Source organism: Haemorhous mexicanus, chromosome 6 (genome assembly GCF_027477595.1).
Source record: "Haemorhous mexicanus isolate bHaeMex1 chromosome 6, bHaeMex1.pri, whole genome shotgun sequence".
NCBI lineage: Eukaryota > Metazoa > Chordata > Aves > Passeriformes > Fringillidae > Haemorhous > Haemorhous mexicanus.
The window spans coordinates 50,801,031-50,817,554 of NC_082346.1; the positions used below are offsets into that span (position 1 = coordinate 50,801,031).

General features: G+C 39.4%; 1 protein-coding gene across 2 annotated transcripts in view; it reads left to right on the forward strand.

Moving 5' to 3' along the window:
- UNC79 (unc-79 homolog, NALCN channel complex subunit) overlaps positions 1–16,524 on the forward strand; it is a 107,039-nt gene that overhangs the window by 46,104 nt on the left and 44,411 nt on the right. For both annotated transcript variants that reach the window (XM_059850204.1, XM_059850203.1), the window contains 7 exons: positions 96–161; positions 3,427–3,713; positions 7,433–7,615; positions 8,338–8,500; positions 11,235–11,387; positions 12,762–13,985; positions 15,664–15,771. In XM_059850204.1, the coding sequence (XP_059706187.1) occupies positions 96–161; positions 3,427–3,713; positions 7,433–7,615; positions 8,338–8,500; positions 11,235–11,387; positions 12,762–13,985; positions 15,664–15,771 (2,184 nt within the window). The remainder of the gene's footprint in view (positions 1–95; positions 162–3,426; positions 3,714–7,432; positions 7,616–8,337; positions 8,501–11,234; positions 11,388–12,761; positions 13,986–15,663; positions 15,772–16,524) is intronic.

Below are 16,524 nucleotides of genomic sequence, written 5' to 3' on the forward strand. Positions count from 1 at the left end.
AAATGAACATAAATGTGCTAGCACTGAATATATGCTAAGTGTAAGATGTCAGTGCTGCCTTATTAAACAGAGTTGCTCTTGTTTTTTTCCTAAAGCTGTGAGCTTGACCAGACATGAGCAGTCTGCACCAGCACTTGGAGGAACACCAGAGCAAACACCAGGTGGGTGTGACAAAGGAGGTGTGTTTTGATGGAACAGGAAAAGGAAGGCTCTAACTCTGACTTTCTTGCTGAATCATGAGATAAACTTGCACAAGATGGAAGTTGTCTAAGTGGCAGACTGAATCACATCTCAGCACGGTTCCAAAAAGTGTAAATTGAAGCTTTGCTCTCAATCTGTATTGAAGGCTGCCTCCAGTTGGAGTCAGTCAGCTATGCCAGCAGTGCCTCACGCTCCTGGGTTCGATTGCCCACAAGTAAATGTTTGCCAGACTGGCCCCATGGGTCGCCTGTTTTGAGTCAGATCTTTGAGTCCTTCAGATTTTAAAGGCAGCAGACAGAATGCTTTTGCCTGTCAGTACTGTATATTATACTCTGCATGCTTATAGATTTCTCATGTCCCTTATTTTGTATTTACTGAGATTTTTTGAAGATAACACCTTTCTGTCAGGCTTCTGTAGAATAGGTAGTACAGCAGGATCCAAGGAATCTCTTAATAATTGTGGCTATTGACAGTTATTGCTCTGAGTGGTGTGTAGGCTGATGATTTGGAAGTGAAAAGATGTCAGATTCAGATCTTTTCATGTTCTGTCTTCAAGATTTGAAATACTTCCAACAGATGCAAATTCCTAATCAAAATATATCAACTTATTTGATGATCAGCTGAAAGGAAGATACCTTGTCACTGTGGGAGCTGACTAAGCTGTGAAATGAAATAGGGGAGTTTCTGAATTATCAGGATATAGCCCTCCTGTGCTAGCCCAGTGAGAGCTGGAAATAAACTAGTTCCTTACAGAACATATGTGTGGGTTGTCACAGGCTCACAGAGGGAACAAGTGACATCAAGCAATAAACAGGTATGTCAGTGGATGATTGTTCTTCATTTGATGGCACCAACCACCTGCTAAATACTGGGCTTAAAGAAATTTGTTGCATAAGAACTCTCAGTGTCACAGTAGGCATTGTTACATTGTGGTTTTATCAGATGTATTTTGTTGTTGCTACACTTGACTTTCCAGCCTTAGGTAGTTTATCACCTAAGGTTAAAACAAAGTTTCCACTAAAAATATGTATATAAAATGTTTCACGTATCTAGTAACTACTGATCTCAAGAAAATTCTGATAATATGATTCAGAATATGACAGATGATTTGGAAACTAGAGGACTAATTACTGTCCCTTTTCTCCTGCCCAATATTTATTATTTCTTCCTAAAAGCTTGTATGTTTGTGGGGGGAAAAAAAAAAAAAAGAGGTTTGTTTCATTTTAGTTTTTAACGCTGCATTGGTGGTACTGAGCATCTGTGTTTCAGCTAAGGAACTGACTGACTCCTAAATGGAGGATGTACATCTGTTGTAGAAAAACATGTTTTTTATACATAGCCCTTGAATGAACCAGTTTTCATGCTCATCTGTTCTTTCTAGATCTAAAACAGGCATCCTTGCACAGTCCAAATGCAAGCTGAACTGAGTGTGCATTCTGTATGGGTTAAACACCAGGATCATGTGTTTGTGCCTGTCCTCTGCAGCATCCTGGACAGTCAGTGAGAGAGATTCACTGATAGGGACCGCAGTTGGGGTGATGAAGCATGATGTAATCCTGATCTGCTGCTTTTTGTTACATTGTCACAAATGTGACAAATCCGGGTGAAGCTCTGTTCACTCTATCCTGCTGTATAGTTTTACCTGAGGGTACAGTATGAGAAATGAGATTTTTAATGCATCAGAAAATGCAGTTATATTTCTGGAAAAGTAAAAAGTCAGGAAAAGTCCTGAGAAGTGTCTATTAGCTTGTGTTAGAGTTATGAAACACTTTTGAAATTGAACATTTTAGCACTGAGCTTCTAAATTATATTGCTCAGCAAGTGAAAATAAAATGGTTTAGTCTTTTCAGATTAATTACTCTTTGAATTCTATTTGCAGAACTAGTATTTATTTAGAGCCAAATGATCATTTCATTCATTGAATCTTATCTCCTTCTTTATTTTATTGAAAATCTCACAAGATGTTATAGAGATGAAAATAAATAGAGCTGAATAATACAGTCAGATATCATTGTTACAAAAATTGTATCTTTATGATATAATTCCATGGAAAATTTTAACCTGGGTGCAATATTATATAAGAATCAAAGATTATTTCTCAGTTTATGTCCGTGAAACTAAGATTACTTTCTGTGTACATTTTTGAAGTACTTCTGAAAATGGTTTTGCTTTATTTCTGATTCTAATTATTTCAGAATTCATTGTTTTCTTTTTGTATCTGCAAATCTTGGTCCAGCAAAAGCTTGGGTAGAGAATTTCCATTTTGAAGGAGGGTTTTTAAGTAAAAAGTTCCAGTGAGAACTGTTTGGAACCAAAAATTTTGTGTAACATAAAGTTCCATTATTTCTTCTAACCCAAATAAGACCAATAAAGGAAAGTTATTCTTGATAGAAGTGGGTCTGAAATTTCCTGCCCCCCTGCATAGTTTTAATTTTCACCTGTCATAGAAATGGCAGCCATCTCCCATGCTTTGCAAAACAGCCAGACAAACCTCTGTTCACCCTCAAATACAAATGCAACACACTTTAAAACTATTAAAAGAAATTACAGACATTGCAGTTTTTCTTGTGAAGAACCTAAGAGAGGTGCAGTTGTACCAGCAAAGGAATCCTTTGTTAGAATAGCATATCACGTTGAGAATATGGGAAAATGAGAATATTAAGATAGCACGATTTATTTACAAGTTATTTGTAGTACTACAAATTATTTAAGAGAAATACAGATTTGTGCTAATAGGGGAAGTCTTCATTCTTTGTTTAATCATTATTTGATACAACTTTTCGTATTTCCTACCCTTGCCATTTTGTACATTTTCCAGTGAAAAGAGTGATGTCTGTTCATGTTTACTGAGGAAGGACTGATAACCATACCAGATGAGAATTTGGTGGCAGTGGGATTTGATGGATGTGGAAGAATAATAATGTTCAATTTGGCAGTAATGCACAGGGATGGGAAATAAAGTGCTCCAGTAAGTATGGGAAAGCTGAGAAATGGAGTTGAGTGACACAGGAGGTGTTTCTGTGCTGTTGGACCTGAGGCAAGAGAGGAGCAATGTCCTCAGAAGTGCATTCCTGTCTCCTGCAATTTCACTGGCTGTATTTGGAAAGAAATGGAGCGGTGAACTCTGGAAAAAAGTTCTGTTGTGTTCTGTACCGTGTTTTTTGGATTTACAGAGTTTACACAGTGTTCTCCAGTCTCTGATACCAATGTCTCTCGTGCGCATAGGACAACCTTCCCCAGAGAACGATAATACAATTAAAGACCTGCTGCCAGAGGATGCTGGGATTGACCACCAGACTGTCCACCAGCTCATCACAGTGCTGATGAAGTTCATGGCAAAGGATGAGAGCAGTGCAGAGTCGGACATCAGCAGTGCCAAAGCTTTCAACACGGTCAAGCGCCATCTGTACGTCCTGCTTGGCTACGATCAGCAGGAAGGATGCTTCATGATAGCACCCCAAAAAATGCGTGTCTCAACCTGCTTTAACGCCTTTATTGCTGGAATAGCACAAGTAGGTGAAGGCACTTGCTCGCTTTTGATGCCATTTATTATTGCCTGTTGTTGAAATAATGGTAGCACAGCCTTCTTTGTAGCAAATTAATGGCTGAATGAGGTAATCCTGTGTCGGTGATGAAGAGAGGCAAGACTGATAGGTGATCAGAATCTGAATTTATTGTGCACTACCAATGATTATGTACTGTTTTAGGAAGACTACTAACATTTACTATCATGATTAGGTTAAAATCACAAACTTACGCATATTACAACATCTCTTGCTTGCAGAGTTTAATGAAATTTTCTTTTTCTGGTAAACCAGTCTGATTGAATCTTCTTTTAATCCTCAAAGTTCTCTTTGCTCTTGTCAAGGCATCCTATTATCAAATCTCTTATGCTAACCACGTCCAAAGTCCATCATCTGTCTTGTGTCCCAATATCTCAACAATCCTACTTAAAACTTCAACACATTTTCAGCTTGTGAAAGAATTTCTTTCCACTGGTAATCTAAAGTTTCTGCATCACTGGCCAAGAGATTATAGTTTTGTGTGCATGGAGGCATGCGGATACTACCACTGTATGAAAAATAAGAGTCTGCTTTTAACCTCTGCCTTCTTTCCCTAGCCTTTGAATGCCTTACTTTCCTCATGAATATTTCCTCCTCTCTTCTTCAGGTAGACCTGTTCTTGTTTTGTTTCCCTGCAGAAGACTTTCCCTACGGAAGAAGAGTTCACGGTCTGTGAACTCTTCAACATTCTTCACTTTTCAGGAGGCTCATTTTTCTTCCTTACAGTGCACCAGGACTTTCTGTTCTCCCTTTCCTAGGGAGTGCTATTGCCATTATAAACTTTTGCCTATTTTGCTGTGATGAATGACCAAGCACATCCTTGTGCCTTCTTTCTCCATCTTGTAAGGAGGACCATAATGTTCTACCTTACAAGGCTTTTCTAAGGCTCAGTTAATTCCCACTGATAGAGTAGTGGGTGGTAGTGGTCTGAAAAATGTTTCACACTTGCAGAGTATTCCTGTTCACAGTGGAGCATCATCATCACTTCAGTGCTTTTTCCTTATCACAGTCTCTCATTAAGGATTACCTTAGGGGACCAAGAGGGCTGTGTTTTCAGATGTCCTCTGTAACTTTTGAACATTGCTCAAAGCTATCCTTGTCCCTTCTGGATCTGCAGATCTTGGCAAGATTTTCTGGTTCATGCATTGGAATCAGTGATTGTTCAAAGTTAAATGTGATGTTGATAGTTGGATCAACTTTCACAGCTGGGGAGTTGTCAGGAAGCAGAACGGATGGTGTTAATGCAAACTGAGTAGCTGCAAATGCAGCTACTGTCCCAGAGCACTACGGCTCTGTGTTAATCATCTTTTGTTTGTGCAGTTTAAAATTAAAGAGTGTAAAAGCAGATTCAGACCTGTTGCTCTTGTATTGAGAATCTGGAAGTGGCAGTTCAGATCAGGGCAGCATCTTCCACATTTGTTTTCCAAGTGTTTTCCAATTTTGGAAGCCCAAATTTCAGTGATTATAATTGGACTGATTTTCACAAGTACTCCTTACTGCAACTGTAAATATCAGCCCCTGTCTTTCTCTTCCGCCTTTAAAATGTCTTGTGTGAGCCAAATTCACCATTTGTGTTTAAAGCTTTATAACTGAATCCTGGTTCCTCTGATGTCAAAAGGAGTTTGAGAGCTTCAGTAGTCCAGGGTTTTTCTCTGTGAAGCAGACATCAACTTTAATTTGTATTTTGGGAGAATTCTTTTCTTACTGTAAGGCTGCTTTGTGTTTGGAATCACCTTTTCTGCAAGAGAAATGCCGTTTGCAATCCGAGGATGTGTTTACAGAGTGAAAACTTAGTACTGAGCTCTTCAGAGATCTATTTCAGTTGCTCTTCTTTCCCAAGCCGTAAATACTTGCTTTACCCCGTGAGCCCCACAAAGGTTGCGATTAGGTTGGCTTGCTGGTTCGCTGATTTTTATTCGAAGCTTGGTTCGAGTGGACAGTTCAATTAAAAAAAAAAGACAAAACCCCAAAAGTCTCGGTATTTTTCCCCGTGATCTCCGAGTGTTCTGGGCTCCGAAAGCCCGGCTTTCTCTGCAGTGGCGGGCTTTGCCCGCGCGGTGGCGCTGTTGGGCAGCGCGTTGTCCCTGTGCGGGCTCCGCTCCGCCTCTCCCGCGGCCTTTATTCCTTTTTTTATTCCTTTATTTCTTTTTTTATTCTTCTATTCCTTTATTCCTTCTTTTCCTTCGGCAGCTTGGAAATGGCTCTGCTCAGCGCCAGGCATGTTTGCGTTACGGGATGTGCTCCGTTAGGCAGCGCTCTGCGTCCTTTGTATGGATGCGCTTCTCCCACCCGTGCCGGGGAACTTTCGCTCCCTGGGGGAACGCGGCATTGCGGGGTAGGACCGAATTTGGTGGTTATAGGTCCTACGTTCGACTGGCTCACCCGACATAGACAGACACGCGATTCATCTGTTCAGGTCTACACAAGTATTTGAGACAGCTGCTCATCAAACTGGAGAATTTTACAGGGAAAAACTTCTAGCTGGCTTCTTCAGGAGAGAACTTGAGACCATGAGTTTAGTGCTTGTAAATTAGTCTCTTCTGCTTGTTCTAATAAAAACAAAACAAAAGCAGCATAGACTCTCTGTTTAGATGTGCTGATAAAATTCAGTAAGTTCACTGAATCTGCAGGGGCATGTTAGATCTTAGGAATTGTGCTGGAGCTGCCTTGGCCTGTTGCTGCACCTTCCCAGGTGTCAGCCAGCAAAGGGCAGCATCAGACACAAGGGCTTTGTGGAGCCTTGATGTGATCTAGTTTAACTGCTGATTTCAGCAGGTGTGATTTTAAAAATAGCTCATGTTGCAAGACTGATAGGAAGATTATGAAGAATGGCAAAATGGCATTGCAGTTTCAAGTGAAACACAGTTGTGCCAGGGTAGTGGGAATATATGGCTTCACTGCACTTCTTAATCACTCCTAGGATTCCAACCACTGGCCCCAAATAGCATGATGCTCTTCAAAGGTCATGATGGAGGCAAGGCAAGAGACCAACAGTAATCACAGCAACCTCTCTTAGGCACTAGCACTTAAGAATAATGAGCATTTTATTTAGAGAAAGATCATTTTCATTTGCTTTGTTCTTGGATCCTTTAGGATTTGTGTGCATAAACTTCCTGCATAACATAGTGGGAACTCTTACCTTTGGTGGAGAATGGGAACCTAATGTCATTACCTGATTCCAGAACCCAGGGCTTAGAAAACCTTAATGCCTAATGTTGCAAGCCTATTGAGTCTGTACTGGCAGTTTTCTGTTTTTTTAATGTTAAAATGTTAATAAAAAACTCCCAAATAACCAAACTCCCCAAACCCCAAAATCTGCATCCTGTTAAACATGGGATATACATGATATGGTTTTGTGTATTGAAGCATGATCAACTTCTGCCATAACACAAGGCTATTTCAGCATAATATATTTTATGAACTTGCCAGTGTATCTTAAAATTTAAACCATGCTGGATGAAAGGCTTTCAGAACACATTTTCTTTGTTACATTCTGCCTATCTGGCTTAAATGAGAAGGTGGCAAGCTGGCAGAAAGCTTCTATTAGTGAGATTTCCTTGAAACCTTTGATTTCCTTTCACTTACCTAATACCTCAACTGTATTAATAATTTTGTTTTTTACCATCATTGGATTTATTTCAGTGAGGTAACTCCTGTGTTCCTTTCAGGTGATGGACTATAACATCAACCTGGGAAAACACCTTCTTCCTTTGGTGGTGCAGGTGTTGAAATATTGCACTTGTCCTCAGCTAAGGCATTACTTTCAGCAGCCTCCTCGCTGCTCCCTCTGGTCCCTCAAGCCTCACATTCGGCAGATGTGGTTAAAGGCTTTGCTTGTTATTCTCTACAAGGTGAGTGGTCTTAACAAGACACCGTCCACAGAAAAATTTACACTTCAATTTGAAATTTGTTATGGGGAACACCTAAATGTATGGCAAGGGAATGGAACTGTAAAGGACACTTTTCTTTGATATACTTTACTGCATTTAATTTCAGTGTCTGAAGTAGTTAGGATTTAGTCTGTGCTTCTGACTTCCTCTGTGCTCCTTCAGTCTTTATTGTCTTTCAGATATTTACCTGAGAAAGGAAAATATGAATGTTAAAGTAGGAAAATGATGTACGAAATTCCAGTGAGGAGTATTTTGAGTAACTTAGAATTAGTTTAAAAAAAACTAAGTAGTGACTTTAAATGGAGGAGTGTGTCAATTTAGCAGTTTGTATTCTTTAGTTATTACTGTTAAATGCTGTTAAAATGTAATGCATTTATGCACTGAAATGGAGCTGCAAATACTTTTGATGTGCTTAACAAATTTCTAGCAGGTCTGTAGGGTGTACAAGGAAGTGCAGACACTAAATGTTACTAATATGGACTTTTATATTTAATAAAATAATTATGTGTACAAAGCTGACAAGAGTCCTGCTTCTCGTGATATATTTGGAAATGTATAGTCAAGGGAAGGCAAAGGGCATCCAGCTGACAATATTATTGTAATTTTTCTGTTTTACTGCCTAAATGTTTATCCAAGGAGAAAAGCTAGTTTTTAAGCTGAAGTTTTTCTCTTTTGCTGAACAGTACCCCTACAGAGACTGTGAAATCAGCAAGATTGTACTTCACCTAATCCACATCACAGTCAATACCCTCAACGCTCAGTATCACAGCTGCAAGCCCCATGCAACTGCTGGTCCTTTGTATAGCGACAACAGTAACATAAGCCGATACAGTGAAAAGGAGAAAGGTACTTTTAACACTCTGATTTGTATGAGAGACATTGATTTAATTCACTGAGTCTTGCAGATGTTGTAGAAATGGGTAAAGATGGTCTGAACTTTAGAAGATAATACTTGTAATTGAGTTTAAAGTGGACTCTACCTGACCAGGATAGCCATGTACAGTAAAAGAGGTTCTCAGCTGCTCTGTAGGCTGAGCATAGCACAGTGCTCTCACATCTCCCAGGGGAGTGTATCTCACACTCAGTCACCGTGCCTGGATAGTTCTTGGCCTTTCCTAAGGCAGTGCTAGCTGATCCTGCATCACACAAGGAGTGCAACCAGCCTGACACCACATTCTGATTTAACTTTGTAATAACATGAAATAGTAGCAAATATTGATACAGAAAAGACTATGAATTCAGGCTATAGTTTGCTTTTGTCCTTAAGGGTAATGCAAAGGTGTAGGTGGCTGTCTAAAGGCAAAAGAATGGTTCAATACTTTGTGTCTGATGGTGAGCTCTGTATGTGCTTGCCAGGTGTAGCAGAGGTACTGTGATGATGTGAACTGGTGCAAGCTTGGGGCTTCAAATGCCATGGTGTCACTGAGTGTAATTTCTTAGGTTTATGAAGTTATTAATAATAAGTGTAAATGATTAGCATGTTCTTTTGACATTCTGTAGCCTTCTTTCAGCTGTTTTTCCTTTTAGCTGCTTATTTGCTGTTTACATCTTCCTTCTCAAATAGTCTTAGTATGCAGAAAACACTTCTGAAGAAAAATCCAAGAAACTCTCTTGTTTTCATGTCAGTACCTTTTCCTATTTTGCTGCTTATTGCTTGTGAAAAGATGTACAGCAAAACAAGAGCACAATATTTTGTTTACCTGAGCACCCTATTACTGTGCTCTAGCAAATTAAAGCAATCTTAATGTGGATTTGAACTGCATATTGCATAACCTCACTCAGTTGGACATTTTGTATTGCTAGTGAAGGCCTAAGAGACAACTGTAGCCTTACTATGAATTTGTTTTGAGACAGGTTAATGACTTAATTATGCTTAATAGTGCATTAACTTTCTGGATTGATTCTGAGAGATTTTAAAGACAAATCGAGGTGCCCAAGTACACATCTTGTCCAATACTGGTTCCCTGGGTGGCCTTGTGTCTCACTTCAGCATTGTTTCCTTATGTTTACAGTAAGGAGAATAATATTTACTCGCTTTTCAAAGCTGTTGTGAAGGGCTTTGGGCTGCACAGAGGTAAAGGACCATAAATGGGCAAATCTTACTCTGTAACTACTGCCTTAACAACAAAGCTTGTTCTCCTCCTTTGTGGAAGGGATGTAGAAAAAGGATGATGTAGAAAAATTTTATTTCACCTACAAAATCAGCAAATACAATTCCCCAGGGACTTGTTTAATCACTAGTCAGGTAGAGTGTGTGTGTGTGTGTGTGTGTGTGTGTGTGTGTGTGTGTGTTGCTGTCATCATCAGAGGTGGTGTTTAGATAGTGAACAAATGAGGATTTTGTTGTCAGACAGCAAGAATTCCTATGCTGAGGATGGATTTCCCCAGTACTGAACTTTTTTCCTAATTTTTCTGCCAGACTTTGTCTGGGGATCAAGTGTACAGACTGCTGTGAAACTGATGCTAAATCTTGTGACAAAAAGCGTTTGTTGGTAAGGGGCAGAAGAAGTTACTCATAGGACATGACATTAAAAGTAATCTTCCAACTTATTAAAGCCAGTTGCTGTAGAAATTCTTACTATCAACCTTGACTGATTTTTCTGGATTCATCATTTCCATTTGGTGTCTTGTCCCTGATGCCTTTAGGTGGCAGTTTCATAGCTTCACATGTACTAGCAGCTTCCCAGCAATTTCAGAACAGAAGATATTTATGTCTCATTTAAGTCTTCAGGTTTTGTCCATTCTGGTTCTTTGACGTACTTGCCCCTTCACTCCCAGACATCAAATGCATTTCCTCTCCATATTTGCTTGCTACAATAAACAAGGCCAACTTTGTTTTTCTTTTGAGTGCTCTGTTTTTTTTTATTGTCCCAGTAGTGTTTCTTATTTCCTTGGAGATGAATCACTGGACGTAGAATTGCAGAATGATTCCACATGATCGATTTTTAATTTTTTTTGTTTCTGTTTTGTTTTTAATAGCCATTTCATAGAGATGATATGGCACTTTTTTGATGGATAGATAGATTTGGATATTTTTTTCTCTTTGCCATGTTCATCTGGCTGGTCTCAAATCTACTACTTAGATCAGTAATTTCATAATTCATACTCTTAGGTCTTATTGTATTACTATTACCATTATCAGCTTCCCACAGTTATCTATTACTTTCTTATTTTGCTGGTTTATTCCTTACCTTGTGGTTCTTTCACTAATTTCCATCTTCAATTTACCATTTCTCACTGAGCTCTGCAGAAGTTGTTTACTCAAGTCAGTGTCCCAATCTAGTGTATTTCTTCCATCTAAAAAAAAAAAAGAATCTGTATTATTGTTGGTAGAGAAGATCACCTTAGAATGGTAAAAGCTTTGTTATGCTTTTGCTGCACTGTAACCCATTCTTCATTTCTCTCAGACCTTAACTCAAGATGTAATAAGAATGACAAAGTTAAACCTGGGATACAGATTTTCTAGCAAATTTTATTTTTCAATTCAGGTTTAATTGACACTAGCTGAGGTTTTGTTGCACAGCTTTTCATTCAAGAAATTGCTCCCTCTTAAGAGTAATAATGTTTTTTCTTTCTCCAGCAGAGGAAGACAGTGTTTTTGATGAATCTGATATCCATGATACACCAACTGGACCTGGCAATAAAGAGTCTCAAACTTTCTTTGCAAGACTGAAAAGAATTGGTGGCAGCAAAATGGTGAAATATCAACCAGTTGAGATGAATGCTCAGAGAAGTATGAATTGTTTTGTTGGTATAAACTCCTGCAGAAATACAATTTTCTACTCTTAGTTTCAAGCTGCCAACTTTCTTTGTAGAGTTTGTTGCACTGCCTAATTTTAACATAACTACTCTGTCTTACTCTGAAGAACACTTATTTTCATGAACGAGTTATCTTCCAGGAATCTCAAAGTAGGCACTCCAGAGTAAAAATACCCAAATTCAGCAGTTGTTTTTTTTGAAATATTAAGCTCTTCTAAATTAAAAAAAAAAAAAAACAATTAAGAGGATTTTTAAAAAAATTTTCTTCAACCATTGGGCCAAAGAGTTTTTACTTAAATTATTTTTTCAGAGAAATTGATTTTGTTGATAAGGTGGGACTCTATGGTAAGCAAATTTGTTTTTGCAGCTGCAAATGTTATGGTTTTCCATTGGCAACAATGAGGTTTTCAAAAAGTAGGTTTTCAAAATCAAATTTCAAAAATTTGATTCCAATTTAAGGTGTCTGGAATCAATAGCCTGAAAAAAAGTTGAAGAGATTTTCACTACCACCCACCTGCCTGCTTTTTGGTTTTTTTTTTTTCATTTTAGGTGTTTGCAGAGGGAGGGGAAGTGATTCTGACTAGAGTGAACACTTAAACTTCTATCACTGTTTTTTTCTGCATGGTGATTTGAATGTGGAGTATTTTGAAATATGGGGATATTAATGATTAGGAATATCCTATTTTATGAGAAAATATGTAATTCACAGTGGCAGCAACGGTGATAATCTTTGAAAATGTTCTCAATGAGTGTGTTCACATAGCAAGGTACCAGTGCAGTGGCAGTGCCAGCAGGTGCAGCTGTGCTCACTGCCCTCCTCCCCAGCATGAGGAGGGGGCACTGGCTGCTGTGATAGCTGCTGGACCCTGCTGGGTTCTAGGATCACCAGGGAAAAATTCTCTGATCTCAGGCTTGTGCTGCAATATATTCACTGCCAATACTACCCTTGCTTCTTGAATCAGAGGCATCCATTTTAAGCCTGTTCTGCTGCAGTAAATAATAGATGTACTACATGCAGCCATCCCAGGTACTGTGGAAATTACCTGCCTATGACACCTCCTTTCAATGCACAAGGTTGAACAGTCTATCTTCATGTACGTCTGTCCAGGGTGAAGAGACTTTGGACAGCATTTAGGTAAAATCTACTATCCAAATAGCAGGTTTTTGTTATTATTTGTTGTAAAAAATCCATGTAATTGGCTTCTGAGGTTAAAAGAAAATGTAGGCAATTTTGACTAATAGTGGGTTTGTATTCAAAATGTCAGTCATGTTGAATGTGATATAAAGATGAAGGTATCTGCCAAAAGTCTCCAACTGAGGTAGTATTAGCTTTTTCTGTTTTAATCAGGTGAAATAGAGCTGGCTGAATATAGAGAGACGGGGGCCTTACAAGACAGTATTCTGCGCTGTGTGAGAGAAGAAAGCATTCAGAAAAAAAAACTGCGCTCTCTAAAACAAAAATCTCTTGATATAGGGAACGCAGACTCCCTGCTGTTCTCGCTAGACGAACACCGCAGGAAGTCCTGCATAGACCGCTGTGACCTAGACAAGCCTCCTGTCCCTGCTGCTTACGCCGCACACAGGCACAGCGACTATGGACGCTCTCGGCAGAATTCTTCCACTAGAGCCGAAAATATAGACACGCAAGAAAGCCTTCCTCATGCAGAGAGTTTCCAGGAAACCAAAAGACCTGTCATACCAGAGGTTAGGCTAAATTGTATGGAAAGCTATGAAGTGAAAGTGGACTCCCCAGTTAAAACTGCTGATCCCAAGGAAGATTTAGATCTGATAGATTTGTCCTCCGATTCAACGTCGGGTCCTGAGAAACATTCGGTGCTCTCCACTTCAGACAGTGACTCTCTAGTCTTTGAACCACTTCCTCCCCTTAGAATAGTGGAGAGTGATGAAGAGGAGGAAGCGACAAACCCGCTGAATGATGAGGTCTCTGGCAAAACTGCTGTTTCATCTCCTTCAACTCCTATCAACGTGTCTGCGCTCAGCCTCAGCACCACTCCGCTGGTACAGTTCAGCATTGAAGATTGCTCCAAAGACTTCAGTTCTAAGGATACAAGCAACAACGCCTCAGCAGGAATAGAGGAGGTCATTTCCATTTCTCCCAAAGATCAGAAGGACTCTTCAGAGTTAGTTAAGCCAGAAGAATTTCAGGACATGTCCTCTGGAAACTCGCTAACTCTGAAACAGAAAAGGGACCTGCTGCAGAAATCATCTGCCCTTCCAGAAATGTCCCTTGATGATAACTCTGAGATCAGTGTGGAGGAAATTAAACCTAGTGGAACAATTCCAAGCCCAAATGTAAAGACAGTCCTTATTAAAGTCCCTGAAGATTCTGAAAAGCAAACAGAAAGTGATAAACTTGATACCAATACAGAGTCTGACACCGAACAAAACACAGAGCAGAAACAAGAAGGGGAGACTGAGGAGTCTGAATTTAAGATTCAGATTGTTCCTCGCCAGAGGAAGCAGAGGAAGATTGCTGTGAGTGCTATTCAGAGAGAATACCTGGACATTTCATTTAACATCCTTGACAAGCTGGGAGAGCAGAAGGAGGCAGGTGAGCTCACTCACCTGGTCAAAAGGCTTATTTTTGTGTGAAGGTTTTAGTAACAGACCTGTATAAGGAGATGTGTATATTTGTAGTGAGATGTGGGTATTTATAGCATCTGATGTGCTGGCTGAGTGCTTTGAGGTGTTTGTTTCTCACAAGGAAAGTGCTAATCATTCAGGTATGAGGAATGTGTAAAAGACCCATTTGAAAAGGAAGTGGAACTCTGTGACAAAAATACTCATTTCTGATATCCAAGTAAGGGGATGAAACTCCCCGTCCCCCTTATGCTGGGAGTCAGATACTTCCACGCCTTTTATCCTCCTAATCTAGTCCATGCTACACTGATTCTCTTTTGCTGTAGTGATTTTTGGCCCTTATTTCTTTTGCCAGCATAAGGAAATGGAAAGCAGAATGGATCATGAAGTGTAAGGCTGAGCATTAGATATAGACATACACATATATTTTGTTTTTATACACTAAAACCTGTTTGTAGCCTTCTTTGTACTGGGTATCCACAAAGTTTTCTTGGTCTGTGTTTGTTAAAGAGTTAAGATTCAAAGATTCCTCTGTGTACCCTAAGTGTTTTTTCAGGTGATTTCAATGCAAAGTTTTTTACTAACTTTTTTCTGGTGGAGAGAAAATGAGCTTTAGCTTTTCCTCAGAGTCCAAATGGATCTATCAAACAGATTGAAAAATAGTATGCTGCTGCCTTTTTAATTTCTTAGCTTTTTTTTCCCTAGGATTTTTCAGTTACTAGAATTTTACCATATTTTTTAACATATTAATGAAAAAGGACAGAATCCCTCAGGTCTCAGTTCCTTGTTGCTGTTGAAGTGAGGGAGAATATTCATGCATTGCTGACCTCACTTTTTTCTTAAGTGCTTCAGAGGGAATCACCATATAAATTCTTCTGAGGATATTCCACTTTTACAAGGTGAAATTGTTGTGTGTAATCGTAGTTACACTGTTCCCTTTATGTTTCAGGCCTGTCGTCCCATTTATGGTTCTAATAATCTGCAGAACTGTGGGAGCTTTATAAAAATTAAGGAGAGCTGAGTGCTTTTGAGCCTTTCATGTAGAGAAGTGTGGCCTTGAAGGAGTTGTGCAATTAGACTCAGTGCTTTTTTTGACCACTAAAAAGGGCCAGTTTTCATGCAGTAATGAACACTGTCACCCTTGACGCTGCCTGGAAGGGCTGTTCCAGTTCTGAAACACCACGTGGAACCTTTTTAATGCAGAATTTTAAACTGTGACTCTTCAGGATCAAATGCTAGATCAACAGCCTCTTGAATGAAAACTGATGGCATGTTGGGGTTAAGGCTTTTAAAAGATGCTAACCTGTCACTTAAACTTGCTTTGTCTCAGTGGTCTCTCCTTTCCATGTTGGTGGTTCCAATAATCCCTTGAGTGGGATCAATATCAAACTCTATGTGCATTTATTAGTCATGAGCTCTAAAGAGCACAGGCAGAAGACTCCTTTAAAAAGTGATTTTAAGAAATAGGTCCCTGTGCCCCTATAAAAATTCTTATGACATACACACACTGAATCCTTTTAAAACTGCTGGGAATGCCAGATGGTGAATGGATGACTGAAATGATGCGAAAAGGACATCTAGGGAGAAGAAAGATTAAAAACTTTGTTGATTTTAAATGCTGAGAGTTTAAGCACAATTTTCACATGCAGATCCTGCTGCCAAAGGACTTTCAACACTGGAAATGCCTAGAGAGTCATCATCTGCACCAACCCTTGAAGCAGGTGTTCCAGAGACGAGTAGTCACTCTTCCATATCAAGTAAGTTTACCTCTGGTTTGAGGATTAAAATCAAAGTTAATGTATTGTGCATCAGATGCACAGCATGTATGGTAAATTCCTTCCTCTGAGTTCCCTTGATTCTTCGAAGTACAGCCGGTTTGGATATCGTTAGAACTGTTACATCTCTGATGGTCAGCAGCATTTTAACAGGTAGTAGCTAAAGGTTTTCTCTTGGGACATGGCAAGTTGGGTAAATGTGGTTTTCTTGAATTAAAGTAGGTAGCAGCTAAAAGCAGTAATTCACTAAAGCTGAATGTTTATTTTCCCCTGTGAGAAAGCATTGTCAACTGTCAGTGCACAGAAGCAGAAGATGAGAGTCCACAGGGCTGTTACTATGGCCTTTGGTACGTTTTTTGCTGTACCTTAGGAGAAAAAAAAAATCTCTTTCAATTTTTGTAAAATGCCTTGAATGCCACTTCCTCAGCTTCTTGCTGAAATGTGGTAATTCTTTGTCTGAAACTCCCATAATCATTTCAATTGAAAGTGAACTCTGTTGTTTGAAGTAGACATGACAAATGGCTTAACAGAGCACATGAAGATAAGAAGTTAAGGTGGAGGCACCTGAACAAAATTCAGAATGGTGTGTCCATCTAGGTGACACATCTGAAGGCCAGTGGGGCAGAACTGTGGCTAGTAAAAAAGAGAGGGGAAATGACTTCTTCTTATACCAGTGAACTGCTAGGTCAGCTCAACTGTCTTGCTGTACTTCAATTTCGGATTGCTATAGCAATA